The sequence below is a fragment of the Lutra lutra genome, chromosome 12 (genome assembly GCF_902655055.1).
Source record: "Lutra lutra chromosome 12, mLutLut1.2, whole genome shotgun sequence".
Taxonomy (NCBI): Eukaryota; Metazoa; Chordata; class Mammalia; order Carnivora; family Mustelidae; genus Lutra; species Lutra lutra.
Genome location: NC_062289.1, coordinates 88,796,488 through 88,822,271, shown reverse-complemented (window position 1 = coordinate 88,822,271; position 25,784 = coordinate 88,796,488). Strand labels below are relative to the sequence as shown.

At 49.4% G+C, this 25,784-nt stretch overlaps 1 protein-coding gene across 1 annotated transcript in view; it reads left to right on the top strand.

Moving 5' to 3' along the window:
* Nucleotides 1-25,784, top strand: part of TBX5 (T-box transcription factor 5) — a 45,457-nt gene that overhangs the window by 6,082 nt on the left and 13,591 nt on the right. The window contains exons 4-7 of the mRNA XM_047698152.1: nucleotides 274-393; nucleotides 1,164-1,311; nucleotides 4,965-5,117; nucleotides 13,578-13,669. Coding sequence (XP_047554108.1) covers nucleotides 274-393; nucleotides 1,164-1,311; nucleotides 4,965-5,117; nucleotides 13,578-13,669 — 513 coding nt within the window. The remainder of the gene's footprint in view (nucleotides 1-273; nucleotides 394-1,163; nucleotides 1,312-4,964; nucleotides 5,118-13,577; nucleotides 13,670-25,784) is intronic.

Sequence of the window (25,784 nt, the reverse complement as noted above, 5' to 3'; positions counted from 1 at the left end):
CCTCCAGCTTTCTATTTTCCTCCTGGTTACAAATAGTCACCAGCCTCCTGCTCACCTCGGGGCCTATCTCCTCCCCAAAACTTCAAGGGAAACCTGGAATGGATCTTGCCAAGAGCGGAGCGGGGGCCACTTTTCTCCCCACACGCTTCTGGAAGAGCTGCTGCTTTCATGAAAATGTGTAGACGTGCTCTTTACGGGATTGGCAGTAAAATTCTCTCTCTCTCTCTCTCTCCCCGCCTTCCCTTTCTCCGTCTTCCTTCCCTTCTCTCCCAGGCGGATGTTTCCCAGTTACAAAGTGAAGGTGACGGGCCTGAATCCCAAAACGAAATATATTCTCCTCATGGACATCGTTCCAGCAGATGACCACAGATACAAGTTCGCAGATAACAAATGGTAGGCACCGACCGGCATGAGCAGGTGGGAAGAGGGGGAGTGGAAAGCCAGACTCCCTACTCCCCGCATTGAACCAAGAAACAGGTTTTGAACGTCCTACTGTGTGCCAGCGGCTTTTGGTGCTATCCCAGACCACCCTGAGAGGAAGAAACAGCAGCCATTATTCCCCATTTTATAGACAAGAAAACTGAGGCTCTGAGTAAGTCAAGGGCCTATATCTGTGGCTGCACCCGCGGGTTGTGGATTTTTAGAAAAGGGTATTGTTTCCAAGCGCTGGAGGTATTTCTGGGGGCATAAAACCATTTACAGTTATTTTTATGAGTTACCTGCTTTGAACATGCCTTTTTATGAAATTGCAAGGTTCGGCCATGGTATTTGAGTTAAACAGGACGAGAGGAGAGGTCCATTCCTTGGCTGCCAAGCATGCAGAGAGGCTCCAATGGCAAGGCCCGTTTGAAAGCCCTCAAGGACTTTGCTTAGACTTTTTTGTCCAGACTTCCAGAACCTCCTGGTGGTCCCTGGTCAGCAAGAGGCTGCGAGGCCAGCCGTGGCACCCCTGGTGCAGGGGGAGGAGTGAGACCAAAGAAGAATGAGCCGGATGGGGGCCCTGCCCGGACGCTGGCTTGCAGAGGCCCGGGGGAGGCCCAAGGGTTAGGCCATTTCCAGATCACTCTCCTATTCAGCGGCTCTTGCCTGGCCGGGCCCAGGACCCCGGCCAGCATCATGCCAGGATGCTAAGTCTGGGCGGGTTCCGCCCCTCCTTGCTCCAGGTCTGTGACGGGCAAAGCGGAGCCTGCCATGCCCGGCCGTCTTTATGTGCACCCGGACTCGCCGGCCACAGGAGCGCATTGGATGCGGCAGCTGGTCTCCTTCCAGAAACTCAAGCTCACCAACAACCACCTGGACCCATTCGGGCATGTAAGTACCTGGTGCAGCTCTCAGTCTGTCTGTCCAGTCAGTGGGTCTTGCCCTCTCTCCTTTCCCTCTGCGGGCTCCCTCGGTTTTCGCTCTCTTCTTGCCTCCTTACACTCACCTTTCTCCTTTCCTTGCCCCACTCCACGCATCTGGGTCTTTTCCTCTCTCAGGCTCCCTGATCCGGTCTTCTTCCCTTCTGGTTCCAGCGCTCTCCTGTGCAGTCCTCTCTGTGGCCCACCGTCCCATGCTCTGGGGCTGCCTTTCCCAGGGAGCAGGAGACCAGGGCCCTGGGGGCGACTGAAGCGCACATCCCTGGTCTGGACCTCAGGCTCACCAGTGATGAGGTGTGGTGGGCTGTGTATTTCAGACCTCAGAAAACCCAGTCCTTCTAGCCCAGTGGGGACTTGGCATAGGCTGCCCAGAGATAGGACCATGGTGGGAGCCATGGACGCCTTCCCTGCTCACTTCCAAATCCTGTCTTATTATTGAGATGTTCCAACTGACAGGGAGATCCCAGGCCACCTGCTCCCTCTTTTACAGATGGGGAAACCAACCTGCCAGAGGCCAACCCTGGCGCCCCCTTTTAGCTGATATATTGGGTTTATCCGTTTTTCTCCTCCCAACAACTTCCAGCTTCTCTCCTTGTCCCCACCATGCCCAGAGCAAGTCAGCTTGGACCAGAGTCCCAAACCTGGAGTCCGCGGGGGCCCCCCTCCCTCAGAGCAGCCTGGTGAGCCCCCAAATCTGCATGGGGAGCATTGAGTGTGCTGCCCCCCACCTTCCAAGAGAATGTGTAGCTTTTAGCAGATTCTCTAGCTTAACCTAGATTCTCTTCCTCAACAAAAAACAAATGAAGAACAAAACACTGATTTGGAGGAAAATGTCTCTAGATCTTTTCATTGGCAGTGATTGATTGCCAGGACAGGACACGTCTCTGACTGAATTCAGTGTGTCCAGAACCCTTGGCTTGATGATTCCACCATCAAGGGGGTCTTTGGGCATTTGGCCTTCATAGCAGCTTAGAAATGAGGACACAAATATGCAGCCTTTATAAATGGGAGTCCAGGGGAAGGGAGGGGACCCGCCCAAGGTCACACAGCTTGTAATTTGGAGCAGGGATTTGAGGCTTGATCTTTCTAATTCCAAGAGTGGAAATTAGAGGGAAGAATCAACAAACACATGGTCCTCAGTTGAGAGAACTGGCGTTGAATGGATTTGATTCGGAAGAGGGACAGTTTGTGAAGGTCCCCACCACACCTCTTCTGCTCCTGTGGGGCCATAGGGCTGAACCGCCAGGGTCAGTGGTGGGGTTGGGACTGATGCAGGCAGCCGCTGTCTCTCTGCACGTGGTCGGTGCGAGCTTGAACTGCTGGCCTCTGGGAAAGAGAGAGGGGAAGGCCCATTGCCTTCCTGCGCGCTGGGGAAGAAGCAGAGGGTGCCAAGGGCCGTTTCAGGGCTAAACGGCGGCCTCCTTCCGAAGGTTTCAACCAGGCAGTTCGACGGACCGCCGCTTCCCGCGGGCGGGACCATTCCTGCGCCAAAATGCCCTCGAGCTTCTGGGGCGTTGGCTGGCGGGGGTAACGCGTACCTGCGGGCGCAGAACCGGGACTATCTGGGTGAAGCTCCGGGAAGAATCGGGATGGTTTTCCCGTCTGGCTGGAAGCCCTGTGGAGGCTCGATAGGACGCTTTTGTGTGTGTCGGGGGGACTCCGTGCAACCTTGGTGCTGGGCAGTGGGACTCGGGCGCCTGGCTTTCCCTCTGCGGGCCCGGCGGTGCCCTTTGGGGTGGGCGCCTGGGAAAGGCGCGCGGCCAGGCAACCAGGCCCCGGCACCCTTGCGAGTTTCCAGTCCACTCGAACCCGCGGGAGAGCGACGGTGGTCGGGGTGGCCCCCTGGACTCCCTCGTTGCCACGCAGCCCTGCCCCCCCAGCTCCGAACTCGGAGTCCAGAGCCGCTCTAATGAAATTAGGAGCCATTAGATCGCCCTCGCGCTGATGTCTCCACACTGTCCCCGGCCGTCAAAGCAATTTGGCTAAGCCGGGACGATGGCCGCGCCGGCCAGGGGCTGCGGCGGCCCGGCTGCGTCTCTCTGTCGCCACGCCGCCCCGACCGGCGTCGCTATCGGCCGGCCAGGGAGGCGGCCCGGCCGCGCGGCCGGAGATTAGAGCCGGGGTCGTCGGGAGCCGCGGGGCCCCGGGTCCTCGCCCCTCCCCGCAGCCCCTCCCCCACCTCTGGGCGGGTCTCATGGGTTGGCCCAAGGACCCTGCCCCAGGGTCATCAACGCAAATAATCAAAGCCACCGGGACAGTACCCCCCCCCCCCCCCCCCTCGCGCGCTGGGGAAAAATCAGGCCAGTTTTCCAGCCCGTTCAGCGCGGCGATTGGCCCATTCGGAGGGTCTGTATCCGTGCGGTTTGATGAATTCGCTTTCTCAGCCTCCTGAAATCATCAAAAGCCAGGCGTCTTCAAAACCCCAAAGCTAGTTTTATTAGCAAAGATGCTCTTCTCCTAGGACTAGTCCTGCTCCAGCAGAGAGGGAGTCTGGAGCCCCCCTCCCTCTTAATACTGATCATAGTAGTCCTATTAGAGGTGCAGCCGGAACAGTAAGGCCCTGCTTGTCCCTGGGAGCACCCCCAAACATGGAGATGGTGGAAAGGAAGGAGAAAGAGCGCTTTCCCAAGAAAGCAGATGTAATGCTTCTGTCTGGGGCCAAGTCTGGAGATAATTCCGACTTTGGATCCCGAAAGGTTGATAAAGTCGTGCAAAGGGAACCAGGAGAAAAGCAGGCCCTCCTTTGGTGGCAGTAGGATGGGGGGGTGCTTCTTCCCCCCAGTCTCATCATCCTTGGAGGCCCACTCCCCATCCCACTATCTTCTTTTTTTCATTGACTCTACTTTGCACCTTCTAATAAAGGACCAAGCTTGTGATTTTTATTCCAGTTCTGCAAACACTGGTCTTTTCCTTTGCCATCTATGTGAGGGAATTTTTTTTTTCGGGGGGGGGGGAGGATGTTTGTTTATTTGTGTCTTCTCCCCTGTCATTCCAAAATTGATGCTTTTTTTTTTTTTAAAGATTTTTTATTTATTTGACAGACAGAGATCACAAGTAGGCAGAGAGGCAGGCAGAGAGAGAGGAGGAAGCAGGCTCCCTGCTGAGCAGAGAGCCCGATGTGGGGCTCGATCCCAGGACTCTGAGATCATGACCTGAGCCGAAGGCAGCGGCTTAACCCACTGAGCCACCCAGGCGCCTCCCAAAATTGATGCTTAAACTTGCCCCTGGGTCACGAGTTCCTTGCTCCAGACTTGTTTCTCCTGTGGTGGTGGTGGTGGGCTGCGTGGGGGGGGGGGGGGGGGTGTGCCCTATGCAGGAGTTAATTTATTAAGCAAACTTTATTAAGAATTCTGATTTACTGCCGTGTGTGCTTTGGGTAGATTCCTGGAATATTACCCTGGCTTTTTGGGTTGGAAATTGTCATTTTTGAAATGTTTCTTTTTAATGAAATCACTGGCCCCTTTTCAAAACAGGAGGAAAAAAAAATCAGACCTTTTTTGAGAGTCTGTGTAAGGAGGTGAATTTTAGGGGTGGAGAGAGGGGTTTTATCGGGAAACAAAGGAGTTTTGATTTTTCTTACAATCTCATTTTCCTTATTATTTTTAGATTATCCTAAATTCCATGCACAAATACCAACCCAGATTACACATCGTGAAGGCGGATGAAAATAATGGATTTGGCTCAAAAAATACTGCGTTCTGCACCCACGTCTTTCCTGAGACGGCCTTTATCGCAGTGACTTCCTACCAGAACCACAAGGTAAGCCCGAGGCCCGGGAACCATGTGCTGGGGCTGCTGGAGAATGCAGGGGTCGCTGGTTGTGGAAACTTTTAAGCTTTAAGGGCTTCTTTATTCCCTTACAGCGGGCACCAGCTGTGACCTCCTGGGGGAGCTGGGGTAGGCACCAGCTATGGCCTGGAAGTTGAAGCTGTTTGTACTGTACTCACGGGTTTTGCAGGACATTCTCTCTGTCTCTCAACACACTAGTCAGACTGTAGGTGACATACAGGAACGCATCTCTCTGCACTCACTAAGTGGTGGCTAGGAAGAAAGGTCACTTTACTGCAGGGGTCCATGCTCTTGGGTGGAGGCCTGGGGCCAGCTTCGTGGAACGTCTTTTTGTGGGTGAGGGTCTCTCCCCCACTCTGCCTTTTGGATGCATTTTAACTTGACCTGCGGCAGGTGACAGTTGCCAAGAAGCTCTGGGCTTGGGTTTGCAAGCTGCTTCTCTCCTTGTCTCCACGGTTACTGATCCTGGACCAGAGTGAGGCAGAGTTGGCATCGTAGAAAATAAGAACAAAAACCCCAGCGACCTGTGCCCTGCCCTTTCCCCCGCCCTCCAGCAGCTCCCCGAAGTTAGAGGAGACCACAGTAAAACCAGAGCTTGCGGAGGGAGGCGAGGGAAGCCTTGTCTTCCAGAAGGAGGCTGGAGGTGGGTATAGACATAGGAGGGTACAGTTCGATCCTGTCAACAGCAGACCCCACGCTGTTCAAAATCCACACCCCGATTTGGGCATTTCCAAGCTGGACAATGGTGCTGGAAGAGGGTATCCCATCACTTCAGGTTGGGGGTGGGGGATCTTTTCTTCTTTCCCAGGAGAAAAGGGTCTGCTTGACTTGTCATGGTTCGCTTCTGTTCTTTGGAAACGTGAGTGCCCCTGGATTCATTTTCTTGGTGGGAGGACAGGATTGAGTGATTCTCAAGCCGAGTTCTGAAAAGACATAGAATCTGGCAAGGCAAGATACAGGGTGGGGGGGAGCACCACGGGGGTGCAGGCTGTTAGCATTAAGTACTGTGGTCTGGGTTGGAGGACTGTTCAAGGGGAATATAGGGGTTTCCATATGGGATCAGTGAGGGCAGGTCACTGGGGCACCATAAGGAGATGGACATGGGGATGGTGACGCCCTTCCTCCTTCACAGCTCCTGTCCCCATCAGCAAGATCAGGGTAGGGTGGCAGGAAGTTACAGGGGCCTTGAAGCCAGGTGGGAGAGGCCGGGGCAGGGGTAAGGGGTGGGTTTAGCACCCTAAAGCCTCCCGCCTACACACTGAGTGTCAGATAACACCCCTCCTTACCTCCCAGCAAAGCTGGGGTGGTTCCAAGATGGTAATCTCCAAATTCGGGCTGTCAGTCAGCAGGCCAAGAGGTGATGGATGGTCTCTTCAAGGCCACAAGTCCTGTCTGGGGACCCAAGTCTTGAGAGAGCTTCCCTCCAGAAGGAAACTCACTCTTTCCAAAATGCAATTACTTTTTAAAGGGGAAGAAGAATTTTTCTGAATTCCACCCCTGACTTGTCAAACCAACAAGAGCAAAAACATTAAGGTCAAATACTCTGAAAATTGCAAAACTATTTCAGGCTAATTTGGGTCTGGCTGCGAGAGACCTGCTTCCTCTATAGCTATTATAAATCTATGTTTAACTTTGTGGTGACAGTCACAGGGGAAAAATTTGGAAGAAAATAGCAACAAGGACACTCAGTCTCACCACGCCTCTCTCCTTCCCTCCCTCTCTTATGTGTTTATATACATACACACATGTATGTCTATGTATTAATATATATATACACACACACGCGTGCACACACATGCTTAGACCTGACAGAGGATCCAAAGATCTATCAGATTTTCTTTTCTTTTCTTTAGTTTTCTTCTCTTTTCTTTTCTTTTTTTTTCTTCTTTCTTTTCAACTAAGAAAGTCCAGACTCATACAGAAAGGACAGGAAATAGTAGATTCCTGAAAGTGACCTGCTAAAGAAAGATGTGAGTGCTCAGGTCCTTTGGGGGGAATCCCTAAGCTCTGTGTAGTTATGCGGAGGGTCTTAGGGTCCATCAGGCAAGGCTAGATCTGGGAGAGTGTATTCTTTCTTTCTTTCTTCCTCCCTTCTTTCCTTCTTTCTTTCTTATTTTATTTGAGAGAGAGAGAGAGTGCACAAGTAGGGGGACTCGATCCCAGAACCCTGGGATCATGACCTGAGCTGAAGGCAGCTGCCCAACCCACTGAGCCACCCAGGCGCCACCCAGGCACCCCTCTGTCTTTGCTTTTTGAGGCATAACTGTCATACAATAAATTGCAATATTTGAAATATACCATTTGGTGAGTTTGGCATGTAGGTAGCCATGAAGCTGTCATTGTGACCACTTGTGAATATGCCCCACGGCCCCCATTTCTCCTTTAAAAAAAAAAAATGCCCTCCCCAGTGAATATATTTAGTGATCCATTCGCTTGAAGGAGTGTCTGCCCAGTAGGGTGTGTACGTGTGAGATTTGAGCACAATCTAGGGGATTGTATGTCTAAATGCTCACGAGTCTAAAAATGTGTGTCTCCAAATATCCATCTGGATCGATGTGTGTCTGATAACCACACAAAGGGTTCACAGATGGGAATTGGGGTATTGGTTTGGTTTGTTTTTAATTGGTTGGGTCCATAAAGGTTTTTTTAGCCTGACATCCGGAAGAGGGATTTTTTTTAAAAAAGATTTTATTTATTTCCTTGACAGACAAGAGATCACAAGCAGACAGAGAGGCAGGCAGAGAGAGAGAGATAGAAGCTGGCTCCCTGCTGAGCAGAGAGCCTGATGGGGGGCTCGATCCCAGGACCCCGGGCTCACGACCTGAGGCGAAGGCAGAGGCTTCAACCCACTGAGCCACCCAGGCGCCCCTCGGAAGAGGGATTTCATAGGAGACAACTTTCCATCATTCTTCCTTCCCCGCCCCCCAACTTTTTAGTTGTGGACTACCAAAGGCATCTCTGTTCCTTGTCAGGAGGTATCTAAAGTCATACGTTTTTCCAGCCCAGTCCAGGGCCTGTGCAGGCGTTCCCCGCGTGGATGTAGGACACATGACTTAAACACTCAGGCCAAGCTGAGTGTGGTTTGTGGACTCCGTCTTGTTCCTTCTTTGTCTCACCTGGGCCAGGTGTGGAGATGCTTGACTTCATGGGCAGAAGCCACCTGCTGTCTTACCCTTGCCTGGGGACCAGGGGGGACTCTGGAGGCAGGCTGCCTGGGTTTAAATACATTTGACTTGCACAGGTTACTCAGTTTTCCTCATCTGTGAAATGGGGATGAGACGAGAATCGCTCATGTTCATCATCGCGAGGACTAAATGAGGTAGTCCTTGGAAAATGTGTAGTACGGGGCGTTCATTACACACATTCTCACCCAGAGGGAGAGTGATGATCCCATGGATTGACTGCTCGACGAATTCCTTCATAACAAGACAACTCCATCCAAAATGCAGGCCCTGGGAAACTCTTTGCCTTCCCCGATTATTCTAGAATCAGAAGAACTGAACTTTTATTTTTTATTTTATTTTAAATTTTTAATACAATTATCTTTTTTTTTTTAAAGATTTTATTTACTTATTTGACACACAGAGAGAGATCACATGTAGGCAGAGAGGCAGGTAGAGAGAGAGGGGGGAAGCAGGTTCCCTGCTGAGCAGAGAGCCCGATGCGGGGCTCTATCCCAGGACCCCAGGGCCCTGAGATCCTGAGATCATGACCCGAGCCGAAGGCAGAGGCTTTAACCACTAAGCTACCCAGGCGCCCCAGAACTGAACCTTTAAATAAGTTCTTCTCATCATGTTTGAAAAACAATGACAAGTGTCCGTCTTTGTGGTTGAAGGCGTTCACGCGCTGAACATGCCATCAATTTGAGGACTCTTTGCAAAGATGCTTTGACTACACGAGCGAGGACAGAACAGCAATCCATGGGATTTAATTGCCAGGACAATCTGGGACCATAGGAGGCACTCACTTTTAGTGTAAGTGAACCAATGCCTCCCGAATGCTCTTTCTCAGCTGGGATGCCGCTGTTCCAGGCAGAGGCAGGTACATGGCAACCTTCATTTGTGAGACTGGGGTCCGTGGGGGCTCCTAATGACACGACATGTTTCCTCAGCCCAGCTGTGATCCCAAGCTGGATTTGGGAATTATTTCCCCAGATGGCTGACAGCTTGAAAAAGATATTTAAAAATCTCGACTCTTCCGCAGCAACGATGTTTGCTCTGTGAAACACGTTTCTGTGAGGTTTTCACTGAGGCTGTCGGCAGCGCCCAGAACGAGCCCTAGAAATACTTAGGTGTTAAAAAAGGGTCACGTGGCCATTTCATTTCTCTGCTCTTGCAACAATGGCCGTGTATGCAAGCATGTCTGTCCCCCGATATTAACTTACTTTGCCATTAAAAGGCATTTTTCCTCCTGCTTAAATCATTGTGTAAGGAATCTGTATTTATGAGGTATGAGCTTTCTGGTTGGGACCAGGAAATGAACCTCTAATAGAGAGACATAATTAAGATTTTTGGCTCTCGTGAGGGTTTTTTTTTTTTCCAAAAGCAAGAATTCACAACAATTATTCTCATTAATTTTTACAACCTCTGTCTCACTGGTTGGAGCTGGCATTTATATTTGTTCTAGCCCCCCCTTCTCCCCCTCCTCCACCCGGATATCCGGTTTTGTGCTGATCTTGGAGAGGCAGTGCATTTGGTGACTAGCGCAAGTCGGTTCAGGGGAGCCTTTTAGTAGAACTCAGACATCCGACCGTGTCATGTGCCTGTGAGCGAACCAGCCAACAGGCTATGTGTTTGGAAGGGAATTTCAGAGACGGGGGTGTACAGAATCAGGCTGACGTTTTCACCTGCTGCAGAGCTTGAGTATTAACGGTTCTCCAGGGTAATAATTCTTAGGTCCTGGGGACCTCCTCACTCGGTCTACAAACAAGACATACGTAAGGATCCACATACCTAAGTGTCTGTGTAGCGAACCGGGCTCGTCCTGTGCAATCATATTTTTGGAAGCTCAAACATTAGGTAGGAGTAGGATGTGTCTGGGGTGCAAGGAATGGTTTCGAGTGAAAGATTTTTGCTGTTAAAAATACCAAAACCCACCTTCCCTCCTTTTGTTTGTTTCTTTCTTTTTTTCCCCCCTCGCGGTAATTGTTTGTCCTGAGCTATTGATGGAACAGTGACGTCATGGATCAGGCATTAATTCAGCCCCAATACCACACCCATGTTGCCTACAAAACTCACGGGGGGTGCAGAGAGGATTCCCTCCACCCCTTTTGGAATGACCTGATTTTTACTTCACATTTTGAGAATCCCTCTCCCCGCCACCTTTTAAAAAAAAAAAAGCATGAGTGAAGTGTGTAAACCTGGCGATTCGCAGACCCGTACCCCTGGGGATAAAAATATATGTTTATAAAAAATAAAAAAATTTATTAAAAAAAAAAGCATGATTTATGGTCAGTGGGGTTGCATTTTTTTTTTTTTTTTTTTTTAATGACAAAACCTGAGTGGGAGAGAAAGCTCCATTTAAGTGACTCGGAACAGAAGCATATTCAGGAGTGCCCATTTTAAAGGCTGTTTTCCTAAGACACTTTATTTTTAAAAGATTTTGTTTATTTATTTGACAGACAGAGATCACAAGTAGGCAGAGAGGCAGGCAGAGAGAGAAGGGGGGGAAGCAGGCTTCCCACTCGATCTCAGGACCCTGAGCTGAAGGCAGTGACTTAATCCACTGAGCCCCCCAGGTGCCTCATCCTAAGAGACTTTTACAGACCTTTCTACTCATTTGGAAGGGTCAAGTCAAAATCAGAAAGTTGTAGGAATGGATCCAGTTTAAAAAAAAAATGAGGAAAGAGGGAATGTGTGTACCCATAAAGAACCACCCCTGTTTTAGAAGTTTTAAAATAGGTCTTATATTCTTAGAGTCGCTTTAAGATGACAGCAAGGTTAAGTGGGAAATACAGAGAGTTCTCTTGGACCTCCTGTCTCCGAAGGGGGAGAACCTCCACAAAGGCTCCCCCACCATCAACATCGCCCACCGGGTGGGACATTTATTACAATCGATGAATCTATACTGAGACATTGTTATCATCCAGAATCTGCATGAGGACTCACTCTTGGGGTCGTAGATTCTGTGGGGGTGGACACGTGTACAATCATGGACATGTATGGACTGTTACATTATCACCAGAATAGTTTTATTTAAAGTCCTCTGGGCTCTGCCTATCCATCCCTCCCTCCCAGCTCCACCTCTGGCAAACCACAGATCCCTTTTTGCTGTCTCTTTAGTTTTGCCTTTTCCAAAATGTTGTCTGTTTGGAATCAACATATTTTTAAAACGTTAATTTTATATATATTTTTAAAAGATTTTATTTATTTATTTGACAGAGATCACAAATAAGCAGAGAGGCAGGCGGTGGGGGGTGGGAGAAGCAGACTCCCTGCTGAGCAGAGATTTTCCCCCGATGCAGGGCTCGATCCCAGGACCCTGGGATCATGACCTGAGCCCAAGGCAGAGGCTTAACCCACTGAGTCACCCAGGCGCCCCGGTTTTTTATTTTTTATTGCAGGCATACACACATCCACGGGTGTCACATAGTAATTTCACGTTCATTATAGAGTCTTGGAGTTAGAAGGAAACCTTATAAGGCCATCTCTTCTAGAAAACAGAACGTACCAGAATGCCTGCCCCCAAATGGATGAATTATGGGTGCATTCACTGGTTACTACTCCTGGCTTCTCAAAGAGACTTTCTCAAAGTCTATAACTCTACTACTGGGGGTAGCTGACATGGTTTTTGTGGGTCCTTGCATAGGACAGGAACACAGAAAATTGTTCTCGTTTTGATTATCTTTCTACTCATCTATCAGGAAGAGAGTTAAGTCCCAGTGTGTGTTAAATGCATTTCTTAAAGTGTCTCGTTTCCCCTTGCAACAAAGTGAGGGCAGGCCTTGGGTTTGGAACTTTCTGCGGGGGCCAGCAGAGAGAATTTGATATAGTAGTTTTTCTTTTATCGAATAGCTCATGATTCTACTTTGAGGTGGAGAGAAGTGATATCACATTTTTTTTAAAGATTTTATTTATTTATTTGACAGACAGAGATCACAAGTAGACAGGCAGGCAGAGAGAGAGAGGAGGAAGCAGGCTCCCTGTTGAGCAGAGAGCCCGATGCGGGACTCGATCCCAGGACCCTGAGATCATGACCCGAGCCGAAGGCAGCGGCTTAACCCACTGAGCCACTCAGGTTCCCGATATCACATTTTTAAATAAAATATATATGGGGACACCTGTGTAGCTCAGTCGGTTAAGCGGCTGCCTTCGGTTCAGGTCATGATTCCAGGATCCTGAGATCGAGCCCCGCATCAGTGGGGAGCCTGCTTCCTCCTCTCCCGCTTCCCCTGCTTGTGTTCTCTCTCACTGTCTCTGTCAAATAAGTAAATAAAATCTAAATACAATGAAATAGATGTAAACAAAAAGTGGTGAGATTTAAATCAAAATACTAAGCAGAGACCAGTGTACAGGTAGATACAATGTTGTAGATATAATTTTATATTGTAAGTATAAATAATACATATTAAATAATGTTATTATATAATAAGAAGATTATAGATATAATAACGATGGTGATGGTGAAGCTTTCGTGATTGAACCTCATGAATGCTGCCTCGGTGGCTCTCAAGAGATTCGATAAATAAAAATTCAATTCACACGCAGCTTTTAGGAAATATTTTAGCAGACTCCGTACGGATGTACTCTTTCACCAGAATCTGTCTTGTACGCTCACGCTTATAGACTACGTGTTGATGGTTTCCGTGAAAGTTCTGACCATTGAACCCAAGATCCTGTTCTACTGCAAACCTCTGTGCATTGCAACAAACGCTTCCAAGAACAGGGCTCTCTCTCCTTTATCTGGAAAATTGAAGGGCTTTGGAGCTGACAGACAGCTATCATGCATGTTCCAGTCCTCTCTCTGGGTGTTTATTTAATTCGGCACCAGCTTTCACCTGTGCTAACTAGCTCTGCGAAGCTGAAATGAACAAGGCATGAGGCATAGCAGAATCTTGAAAGCAACCAAGTTTCATCAAATGGCGGTCACCAGGCTGCGGGACAAGGGACACCATGTCACCGTGCCCAACTTTCCGAGGGGGAGGGGGACTCCAAGATTGTGTTTGAAACACAACATGCTGTGATTAAAAAACAAACCAGCCCGGCTGGAGTGATGCAGAATATGACTCCAATTAAGGGGCAAACCGAAACCAGGTTTTTTCCCTTTTTAAAAGCGGTCTGATCTAGGGTATTTTTCAAAGCCTCCTCTAGAATGAAGTGGTGGTTCCCACTGACGTGACTGGCTTAATTTGCTTCTTTTGGTCGCCAGAGGCTGCGTTTCCAGCCATCGAGTGAAAACCGACTCTCTCTCTCTCTCTCCCCCTTCCTGCAGATCACCCAATTAAAGATTGAGAATAATCCCTTCGCCAAAGGATTCCGGGGCAGTGATGACATGGAACTACACAGAATGTCAAGAATGCAAAGGTAAGAAGGTGGAGTGCTGGGCTCCTGTCTCTCCACGTTCCCTCTCACCTCCGCAAGGAACCCCGGAGAGCCCGCAGCCGCCTCCCTCCTCCCGCCTTCCTCCCCACAGACGCCCAGGCATGTTGACCATCAAGAAAAAGGAGAGACAGCCACCTTCGGTCCCATCGTCTGATGACCCCCACATGCTCCCATGTGGCTCACCCTATGGGACAGTCCTGGGCAGTGGTGTTGGGGGGAATGTGTCCTCCGGGGATGGGAAGGGGGAGAAGGCACCAGGGAACTTGGCCTTCTTCATCTGCCCAGGGCAACAAAAGCTCCAGCTTTCTCTCCCTTTTCTTTGCCTTCTCTTTCCTTCTCATGAAATCAGTCCTTTCTCTCTTTCTTCCCATAAGTCACAGCCGATGAATGATTTTCTTTTTGGCAACAACTCTTGGTAAATGAAAGGGAAGTTAATGACTCGATTTCCTGGGGGTGAAATGCAGACAAATTTGACACCACGTGGTGGTCCGGGGCACTGGGGGATTGGAAGCTGGTGATAGAAATTGCTCGGTATTTTTACATATCCTGTGGTCACAGTCGCTGATATGATGAATAGAAGGGGTTGTAGCAAATGTACATAGTGGGAATTTGGTCTGATTTGAAAGGATTGTACGAGCATTGCCAATTTTGTCAAACATTCTCTGTACCTCTTCATATGCTTCCAAAATAACTAACCATATGGTAAGAGAATTAGAAATACATCTTGATTCCTTTGACCAAGAAAGGGTTCCTCGCCTCCCCCCTCTTCTTTTGGTGGGTTTAGTGTTTCAAAATAAAATGAGGTCACGTAGGAAGCTTTTCTTTATCCTTTCTGGAAGACATGAGAAGGGTGAGTCAGGCAGATGGGACAGACATACTCATTCAAAGAAAGATAAGGAATCTAAGTAAGAGAGGAACAGAGAAAGGCCATAGTGTTGTCGTTTTCACACTGGTTTGGAAATTCATGCCTTGGAAATTGTTTCTAGTGAGCGGGCTTTCCTGATCTAAGTTTGCGTGCTTTTATTTATTTATTATTTTTTAAAGCACTTTAAAAAATAAAGATTTTACTTATTTATTCGTCAGAGAGAGAGCAAGAGCACAAGCAGGGTGAGCTGTAGGCAGGGGGAGAAGCAGGCTCCCTGCTGAGCAAGGAGCTCAATACGGGACTCGATCCCACGACCCTGAGATCAGGACCAGAGCTGCAGGCAGATTCTTAACCGACTGAGCCACCCAGGCGTCCCGGATTTTGCATGATTTTAAAGAAGAATTATACCCTGACCTTCCGGTGTGCCTATCTCTGCCGCACTCGTCTGCATTTCTGCATTTAAAAGAATCGGGTTTCTTCCCAATCACGGATCAGTAAGATGCTTTTTGTGACTACAAGAACCAAGTTCTTAAATTTTCATCGTTAAAAAATAACAACTGGCTTTTTGAATGTCTGCATTTTGAAAGTGGAGTTGGATTGAATCTATGGTCCGTGGAAAAGTTGACAACAAGGTATCCTAGAAAAGGAGAGGGGCCAACCTTCTAGTTGTCACTAAGGGATTTTAGGCTTTGACAGATTCTCACCTCCGTCCTCCAGCCGGTGAGGGTTGAGGCCGTGCAGGTAGGGACTGGAAGCAAGGCACCCCGTTCCAGCCCTCAAACCAGGGGTCTTCCCTCCTTTCCACAAGGTCAAGAGCAGGTGGGATCGTGGACTTGGGGTGTTGTAAATCGCCCCCTCACGTGTAACCAGTCACCAGGTCCTGTTGATTCTGCCTTCCTAATGTATGTCTGAATTCACCCCCTTTTTCCTGCTGGGCTGTTCCCATTTTCTTGCTCACCACAGCCTCCTAAGTTATTTAATCCCTTCCAGGACTTTCTCCAGGCATCTGCCAAAGACATCTTTGTAAAACACAGATCATTGAAGGTTACTCCACAGCGTAGAACACACCCAGGCTTCCTGTTGCCCTCGGGATAAGGCCTAGACTCCTCCCTGTGGTGGGCCATGCCCTTCCCGTCGGACCCAGCCACTCCCTCGCTTTGCCCCCAGCCTGTGTCCTCTGTCTGTCTCCATCACGCTAAAGGAGATGCTTCACACCTATATCCTTCGCACCGTGTTTGGCCCTTGGAACAGCATGTCTGGTCTTCTGCAAGCTTTCTCCCTTCCTCTTTGCTCAGCCTTCTCCTGTTCATCATTAGGTGTCCTTGGAGCTGTCCCTTCTTCCAAGAGGCACCCCCTGACCACAGACTGTGGATGTCTATCCCCACGACCCCTTGGCGCTTTCCTGTGTCAGGCCCGGGCCCTGCATTTTGGAAGCTGATGGGATAGATGATAGGCATGGAGGAGACACAGGTGGGGAGGGCAAGTGTCTGAGAGATGAAATGTCGGTCACCCCAGAGATTCTCCCCTGAGGTTCTAAACACAGCTGGTTATGTATTTAGGTGGATGGCTCTACTTTGGTCTGAACTGGCTGTCCCGATCATTCCCCTGTCAGCGCAGGTTGGCTGAGGGGTTGTCTACGTGTCCTCTTTGGGTAGGCACTTGCAGAAAAAGGTGGGACAGGGTGGCTGGTAGTCAGTAGGCACTAATTGACATATTGGGTGCAAACCTGCAGCCAAAGAACCATGTGTGTCTTTGTGGCCGTGTTAGGAGTTGTGCTGGGGAGCCAGAGGGCTGACCTAAGCACTGACCAGGCCGGAAGAACAGACAAGGTCATCTGCCCAGTCCTGTGCACATGGCCCCCGGGAAGGAGAAGGAGTAAGGCAGAGTGGCTCCAACAGAAGGCTTTGGGACTCAGATGAACCTGGCTTTCATCCTTGCTCTGCATTTGTGAGCATGTGACCTTGGACAAGTGACTTAACCTCACAGAGCCTCAGTATCTTCATCTGTAAAATGGGCATAAATGACAGCCTCCACTTTCCACGATTCTTATAAGAATTATATGAGAAAATATCTATAGGGTGCCTGGCTCCTAGTCAGTGTATCTGATTTGAGGGAAGACTCCCCATTACTCCCAGTTCTGCCCTCACTCGGCATTTATTCTGGGCTATGGTCCCAGCTCCCAGTGACAAGTGGGGAAGATGGCTGTCCAGAGTCGGCTGTGATAACAGCCAGGCCAGAATGGCAGGCTCCCTGTTCATCTTGTAATCCTGTTTCCTGTCCCCCACACACCCGGTGACAGCTGGCCCACGGGGCGGGGGGGAAAGCAGGAGGAATGACATTTCCTCTAATTCCAACAGTTGGAAGAAGGGGAGAGGGCCGGACACGGATCCGCGCGTAGCCCACATAAATAACGTCTGGATTAGCTTGGCAAACGTCTGGACACTCATCCTATCTCTCTGAGCCCCACTCTCTGCGTTTGGAAAATGCAGATGGTGTCTTAGTTGTTTTTCCACCGCTCATTTATGGGCTCTGGCTGCCGAAGCAAGAACCTCTTGTTATAAAAGCGAGTGAGCTGTGGAAAAAGCACAAAAAAGAAGATGAAATTATTTTAAAATCCTGTCTCCAGCTGACCGATTAGAATATGCGCCAAGGTCATTTCGAAAGGTTAATCCGCGGCTTAAGAAAACATGTTACCCTAAACAAATAATATTTCCCAAATTGCAGGACCTCTAGCCTGGTGACAGATGGGAAGATTTTAGAAGGTATACAGACATGGGAACACCAGGCAGATTTTAGAGACAACGTTGCTTGGAATGAGAGTAAGTTCTAAAGAAGGAAGGAGAGAGGAGGGCGGGGGAGAGGTAAGGTTGATTATGTAAGGGAAAATGGTAATTAAACGAGAGTAGAACTGGTATAAAATTTTGTTGGACTTGTCAGGGTGATATGCAAGCAACAGAAATTTGAGAAATATCCCTAAATGCTCATCCCAACAAGAAAGGCGTGGGAGCTTTTGCTGTTTGAAATGACCTAGGCCCTGGTTTTCCATGAAATGTTGCTTTCTTTGACCTTTGCTTTAGTCTTTAAGATGTGTTCAGGCAAGCTGTGAACTTCCTAAGAGTGGAAGGTGCTGGAGGCCAAGGCCAGGGCCACTGGGGGAGGGGGTGGGAATGATGGGGGGAAGGGAGATGGAGGAAGGAGGGGAGAAGAGGGTGGGAGGTAGGCCTTGTGGGAAGAGGGGTTTGCGTGTGTTGGGAAGAAGGGTTTTCTGGGTTGGGTCAGGGTAGAAGTGGGCAGGGATCTGCAAGTCTGGAGTAAGGGTCAGAAAGCTCTCTGAAAGCCCCCTGGGATGGCACAGTGGAGGGGGAAAGGGGGACAGTTGCTCCAAGAACATGACATTCTAGAGACAAAAGGGACTAGAGAAGACAGCATCTCTTCCAATTTTGCAGAAGGAGAAACTGAGGACTGAAGAGTCACTTACTTTTCCAGTGTTGGATCTGTCAGTCCGTTATTCGGGGAAGACATACTTATTAAGTGCTCACGCTGGAGCAGCTCTTGAGGCAGCAGAGGTGAATCAGCCCCCCAGAGGGGCAGCGTCCCCAGGTGGAAAGCTGTGCGGTTGGGCTCCCTGAACTCCACCCAGCCTCTACTTCCTCATCGGTAAAACGGGAGATAATTACAGAACCTACCTCCAGAGCTGTTGCACGGGTGGAGGAGGTAACGCGTGTGTCCTGATGACTGTGGCTACATAACAGAGTATTCCCAGGCCTCACTGGGGCTGGCTGGGAAGCCCTGGACCGCAAGCTAGGCCATCCTCTCTCTGTATGTGAGGGTAGATCCGGGAAGAGCCAAAGCTCCAGAAACCACTTGCTCTGCGCCTCCACAGCTAGTTCAAGGGACGCGGAAGGGCAGACGACCTCAGTTCTGACTGGTCGCCACTGTATGCAAGGCAAAGCACGAGGTAACACGAAACACTTTTATTTTGTTCATGGTTTGTGGGTCAGGAACTTAGAAAGGGATCATCTGGGCCATCCCTGCCTGCCTTCCGGTGTTGTCTGGGGCGGCAGGTAGCTGATGGCACCAGGCGGGATGTCCGGACTGGGACACTGCTGTCATCCATGCTCCATGCTGGCTTTCGGCTGGGCTGTCAGCGGGGCTGTCCCCTGGAGCATGTGCATCCGGCCTAGCCAACATGGCCAGCCCTGGGGAGTCAAACTCCTTCCACGGCTTTGGGCTGCCCCCAAGACAACCAGGAAGAAATGGTGAGGCTCTGTTCACCCGCCCTTGGAAACTGTAGTGTCCCTTCTGCTGCATTCTGGTGGATGAATGGGACTCAACCAAGGGGGGGCCCAATTCCAAGGGCAGGGATCCCTCCTCTAGACAGAAAGAGAGTCAGAGTGTGTCCCCGTATTTTAACACCATCCCCATAGGCGTGGAAGCACTTGGCCCAGCATTGGGCCCAGATGGGTTGATGTCAGGCACTGAGACGGGGTCCATGCCCTTGGGAAGCCAAAGGCCAGGGTGACGTGCCCAGGGCCACGCAGCTGGTCAAGGGGAAGAATCCTGGCCGTGAGCTTGGTTTCTTAGGAGGAGAGACTCACCTGCCTCTAAGTGATTTTTAAAAATATTTTAAAAAAGATTTTATTTATTTATTTGACAGAGAGATCACAAGTAGGCAGAGAGGCAGGCAGGGGGGGAGAGGGGGATGCAGACTCCCCGCTGAGCAGAGAGCCTAATGCGGGGCTCGATCCCAGGACCCTGGGATCATGACCTGAGTTGAAGGCAGAGGCTTAACCCACTGAGCCACCCAGGCACCCCTCTAAGTGATTTTTATTGACCTCCATCTTCTTCCTCCAAGAAGGGCTGGGTTTCCTAATCAGGGTCCCTATTGAAAGTCCAATGAAAGCCAAGGACTGTCTGAAAAACTCACAAGATAGAAATAGACAAAAATTTCAAACCATTTTAAGGGATTCAGGGTTCTGGGGCTCCCGAAAGGTTAAAAGCCTTCCATTGGCACCTTCCCTCCTTTTCCGGGCCCGGCTTCCTGATTCTAAATTAATGTTCAGCTCCTTAACCTCAAATGGTCACTTCTCAAAGGGCTTTGCACTCTTGTATCCCCATGCTTGCGGTTAAAGGTAATCGGAATGCCCGGTTAATGAGCAGTGATTTCCAAGACAACATTCTGGAGATGGCATTAACTCCCTGCTTCTTGTCATGCTTTTGGCTAGCCACACGGCTTCCCCCAGAGAAGTGTGAATTTATGGAAAACAAGAAGGGGTTGTGTTTGGGAAGCTGAGCCAGCCTACGTTGCAAAATTGAGGTTTGTCCCAAGGGGTCTCACCTTGGCTCGAGGTTGTCTGTTGAGGATATGGAGGCTCAGAACAGCCCTCCCACACCCCCATCCTCTGCCCCGACTCCCCCCCCCACCCCGATCCCCGTTCGTCTGCAACACTGTCCCCACCCTCCCCTCCCCTACCCGCTGCCCCAACATACCTGCTCTTCAGGGACTGTGTCTGTGGGCAAATCACTCATTCACGTTTAAGCAGTGTTTCTCAGACTTTGGCAGACATTGAAATTACCTGGGGGCAGGAGGAGCTTGTTAAGAAAAGCAGATTTCTGGGTTTCATTCTCAGAGGTTCTGAATTGGTGGCTCTAGGGAGGGCTCAGAAACTACCCTTTGACAGGTTTTCTGATGGAGGGTCCCCTGCTTGCCCCTGGGTAGTCCCTTGGCTCTGCAGAATGCTCAAGGGCATTCAGGTAAATGCGTGAAACAGATCTGGAAATAGATCCCATGTGCTGGACTATTTCATAAAAAATAACCCTTTGCTCTAAGTGCTCAACTCTGGCTGAATATGAGAAGTACCTACAGTGCTCCCCCAATGCTTTATTATGAAAAATGGAAGACCTGTAGAAAACATGGAAGAATTAAACAGTGAACACCCACATACCCACTGCTTAGGTTCTGTAATTAATATTTTGCTGTATATTTGCCCTATCATCCATCCATCCATCCATCCATCCACCCACCATCCATCCATCTACCATCCATCCATCCATCCCCCAGTCCATCCATCCAAACACTGACCCATCCATCCATTTGTCTGTCCATCCAACCAGACATTCTCTAATCCATTCATCCATCTTATTTTTTTAAAGCGTTTCATACTGAGTGGCAGATATAAGTACATTCCACTCCTCTGTACTTCTGCATGTGTATCATTAACTAAGATTCAATTTTTCCTCACAAATCTCCGCTTTAGGTAAAATTACATATGGTGAAATGCACAAATCTTAAGTGCACCATTCACTTTTTAACAAATGCACATGCCTATGAAATCCAAGCCCCTGTCATAATATAGAACATTCCCTCACCCCAGACATTTCCCTCATGCCCCACCCCAGTTAATTCCTGCCTCCACACCCCCCACCAGAAGCAATCCGTGTTTCAACCTTTTTTCTTTTGACTGTAAGTTAGTTTTGTCTGTTCAGAATTTTGTGTAAATGAACTCTTGCAGTGAGTCCTCTTTCTCCTGGGGAGATTTATTTTTTTCAAGGTTTTATTTATTATTATTATTATCTTTACATTCTATATTTTATATTTTTATAAATATTTATAAATATTTTATAAGTATGTGTATATTTACATATTTACATATAATATATTTTATAAGTATATATTTATGTAATCTATTTTAAAATATTTATATATTATATAATATATGACATACAATATATAAACATCTATAAATATTTTATAAATATTATAAAATAATGTCTTTTTATTATTTTATTTATTATTTATATTCTATATTATCTTTATATTTTAATTAATATTTTATAATATTTATAAATATTTTAAGAATATTATAATGATATCCTTTATTATTATTTATTATTATTATTATTTACTTTCACTTATTTATTTGACAGAGAGATACAGCAAGAGGGGGAACACAAGCAGGGTGGGGGGCAGAAGGAGGAAGCAGGCTCCCCGCTGAACAAGGAGCCCGACGCAGGACTCAGTCCCAGGACCCTGGGATCATGACCTGAGCCCAAGGCAGATGCTTAACTGACTGAGCCACCCAGGTGCCCCAGTATTTTTTTTTCTTTGCAGAACCTTTTTTTAAAAAATTGAAATATAGTTAATGTACAGTGTTACATTAGGTTCAGGGGTACGTATTAGGATCCAGCACTTCCGGATGTTGCTCAGGGCTCATCAGAACACTTGTACACATAACCCCTTCTACAGATTTCACAGGAGTCAGCATTTTGTTCTTGAATCCCCCACATGAATGCTCTCTACAGCCAAGCTTGAAACCCACTCGCATCTCTCTACCTGTCTCTACTCTCGGCCCGGTATCTCAGTTACCCTGTCCCAGTAATGTTCTCACATTAGAAGCTTTGTCCTGAAGACCCCCTCCCTCATAGATGTCTGTGCCTGTTTTTAGGGGGAGAGACCGATTTTTACGTTAGCACGCGGGCCGCTTAGCTTTCCTGCAGGGGTGGTTGCTTTGGGGTGACTTTGCCAAGGTCGTGATTTGAACTAGAGGTCACCAGGAGCTGCTTGATTTTCTTGTGTGTGACGGAGGAGCCCCCAGGGGATGACCCTCATCAGAACCAAGGCCTCAAGACCATCCTCTTCGGTACAGGAAGCAATTCGAGAAAGGTCTGTTAATCTGGACCCTTTCAGTCTTCTGGCTTCCAGAAAGACCCCAGCCAAACCTCGGAAAGTCCTCTCCACCTTCCCACTCTCCCTCCAAAATCATGAAAACAAACAAACAAAAAAGAAACTACTAAGACAGAGGCATGGTTAAACTTGTTAAAATTGCTACTTTTAGGAGACAGAACCAAAATGTCGAGTTCCTGTCTGTAGTTTCCCATCGTAGTTCTTGCTCTGGGGGCTCACGACAAGGATGTGAGACGTGGGCCTCATGATTCCCATTCTGTGAGTGGAGAGACTGAGGCCAAGGCTGACCTCATCCGTGGTCCGTGCAACGACCCAGGGCTTTCTCCGTGATTCTGGAGCTGCCGCTGTCGTGTTGTTCAAAGCTTTATTGAGTAGGTGATACGAGTATGGACTTCTCCCTAGAAAAATTTACAAGTTCTAACTATCTAATATTTTGGGAGGGGAAAAGGGGGTTCATAGGCCATCTGGAGACCTTGCGATATAAGAACTTCTGCTTCCGAATAGAATCCTGGGCGATCTGTAAGCTGGTGTCACACTGAGCCGTGTGTCCCAATATATGCTAAGCCTTTCCCCTCATCATATTGTTTTACAATCCCGGGAGGCAATGAGTCTTATCATTCCCATTTTACAGACAGAAGACTGAGGCTCAGAGAAAGGTGGAACCTAGCCGGCTCCCCTGTGGCCAGGTTTGATGCCAGGTACCGAAGTGAGGCACGTCCACACAGCCTGACTTCAAACCCCCGACTCCACACAACCACCCAGATGGTAAATTACCTAGAGATTTAACAAGGGAGCCCGGGCTTTCGGACCAAAGTTGCCGTAAGTGGGGGGCTGCTCAAGCCCGGAGAGGGAGGCACCCTGGAATTTCTTGGCGCTCCTCGAATCCTACTGCCCTGGTGGGATCAGCGTGGGGAAAGGCGTACAGCTTCTCTGTGCGCCCCATTCTCACCACGCCCTTCTCCAGCTTTGCGGGCTGCCGGGAACTGAGTCCTAGAGCGACCGTAAAAGCGGTGAGGATCTGCCCCAAGCTCAGTCCCACCCAGGCCTCCCTGCAAGTTAGATCAGAACATTGGCCCCCGAGCGAATTAGAAAGTTAGTCGTGAGCGCGCTTGTGGGATGATGGGGCCCCTTTCTGAATTTTAGTTGCAAATCGGTACTAGCCAGAGGAGGAACTCGCTCCAGGAGGACGGCGGTCCTGAGTCCCAGCCCTGCCCCGGCACGCTGCTCCCTAGGGCCGGCCAGTCGTTTGAGAGAGGCTGCCCGCACTTGAGCGAGCCGCCGCCCCCCCTGCCCCGCACCTCTCACCCCAGCACCCCGGCGCCCCTGCCACCTGCTCCCGTGAAAAGACTGATTCAGTTGGCCGCGGTGGAAAACGTTCTCGGGGGCGTTCGTTAGCTGGCGGCGAGCAGTTTGGCCGTGGATCTCAGTGTTCCCTTGTAATGTTTTACAACCCAGACCCGGCGACAATGGCGTCATTCACTGCACTCGCTCACGTGGAACAGAACGTGAGAGGGGGCCCGAGACGGGGAGAAGCTAGTCTGCGGGCTGCGACACCCTGGGCAGAGCCGAGGTGCTGGGGGCCCTGACTAGCATTGGCAGGGATGCGGCCAATGGCAGAGACAGCAGTGGCTTTGGACATCCTGGTATCCTAAAAGTGGCTCAGATGGTAGGACGGACAGATTGACCAGTAGCCCTTCACGTTGCCCATGCAACCCGTGTCCTGCCGTCAGCACCAGGCGACCTTATAGAACACGGGTGGCTCTGTCTCCCTGTTGCTCTGTGTTCCTAGTCGGTATGAAGGCACCGTTCCTATGATCGAGCAGAAGTTCGCTGGCAAGAACTTGGGAATAGCGCTGACCCAGGGCCAAGCTCGGCTTTATCCTTTTCTTAGCTGTGCTATCTGGGGCCAGGTGCTTAACCTCTCTGAGCCTCAATGTCTTTACCTCGAAGGTGTTGCTAATCCTACCAACGAGGTGTGCTTGTTGCCCGGAGGGAACGCACGTGAGTCGACCAGTAGAGCGGCTGGAGCGTTAAGAAAGCACCAGAGACCAAGGCTGAGGAGGAGTTGGAGGTGGGGGATAAGGATGAGAATTAGTCTGAGAAAAAGAGCTCTCTGTTGCCGTCTCTCTTCCCAGACACGCAGGAGCTTCTCTGCTTTTCCTTTGCTTCCCTTGTGCCCTGGATTCCTCGCTAATGCTCATGAGCTGCAGGGCCAGAGTCTGTCTTCGCAAGGATGGTCGACAGAGGGTCGCACGGCCACGGGTCGTGTTCCTCGGGTCGGGGAGCCTGGAAGATGCCCACAGCCCGTGTGATTGCCGTGCTTCCCTCCCTCTGCCTCTGTAACCCCGCGCTGGTGGAGAATACACTTCACCCTTGCACGCACCCATTTTGACACCTGTCCGATGGACCTGGGGACGTGCTCCTGATTGACAGCAGGGAGGGCATTGCAAGCATCCTGGGGAAAAACAAGCTGTGAGGGACGAGTGGTTATTGGGATAATATGGCTTTCCCACTTCTGTGAGTGTTACTAATCAAAAGCAGGATTTGGCCTTTCCAGAGAGTAATTTTGCAATTTGGCAGCCTTGGAAGGGAGAATTCCACGGAGTCCATTGATACATTCTCTTGTAAAATCCCTCAGCCAATTTTTTCCCCCCCTGTGGTGGGGGCGAGTTGTTTTCTTTAATTTAAAAAAACAAAATAACCATCCCCATTAAGAATATAAAACTAAAAGAGATTTCCCCTTTCCTGTTGGAGCACCGGCAGCTTGGTTCTGGAACGAAGCAGACCTAAATGGAATTGCCAGCAAGATTTGACAACTTTTATAATGTTTTATTATTATTATAATTTTCCTCCTCCTCCTCCTCCTCCTCCTTCTTCTTCTTCTTCTTCTTTTTTTTTTTTTTTTCCATTACGTAGCTGGAGCCGCAAAGAGAGAACTGTAAAGTGAACTTCATTCCTTTCAGACTTCGAACCCCGGGGGGAGATTTGGAGTAGTGTGGCTGCTCAGGATGGTTCCAGCTTTGGTTCAGAGGTGGCATGTGCCACGGGAAAGCTTGGCCGGGGGACCCCTGGGTGTCGTGAGGGCCCTGTAGCCTCATGGAAACTTGGCAGACGCTCCGTGTGCCCTACTTGGCTACTCTGATGTGCTTTCACATGACAAACAGAGACAGGGGCCTGGCTGGAGATGGTTGCCCCCCGAGGGGTGGGAGAATCGGGAGAGGAATCGTGGGCCCTGAGCCCCCTGCTCCTCTACAGGCTTATTTGTGTCCTAGAAATGGAAAAAAATCATCAGGAGCCTTCCTAGGAGTAGCGGTTAGAATCCTGATTGTGTCTCTTTCTAGCTCTGGGACCATGGGCGAGCTGCTTGACCTCCCAAGGCCTTGGTGGCCTCATCCCAGAATGTGGGGACAAAACCTACTTCATAGGGCCTCAGAAAGGACGGAAAGGGCCAATGAAGCAGCCCTCATGCCATATTAGATGTCGTGTTCTTGGTACCTGACTTGATTTCAGGAGGACTTTAAAGGCATAAAAGAAAAGTAGATTTATGG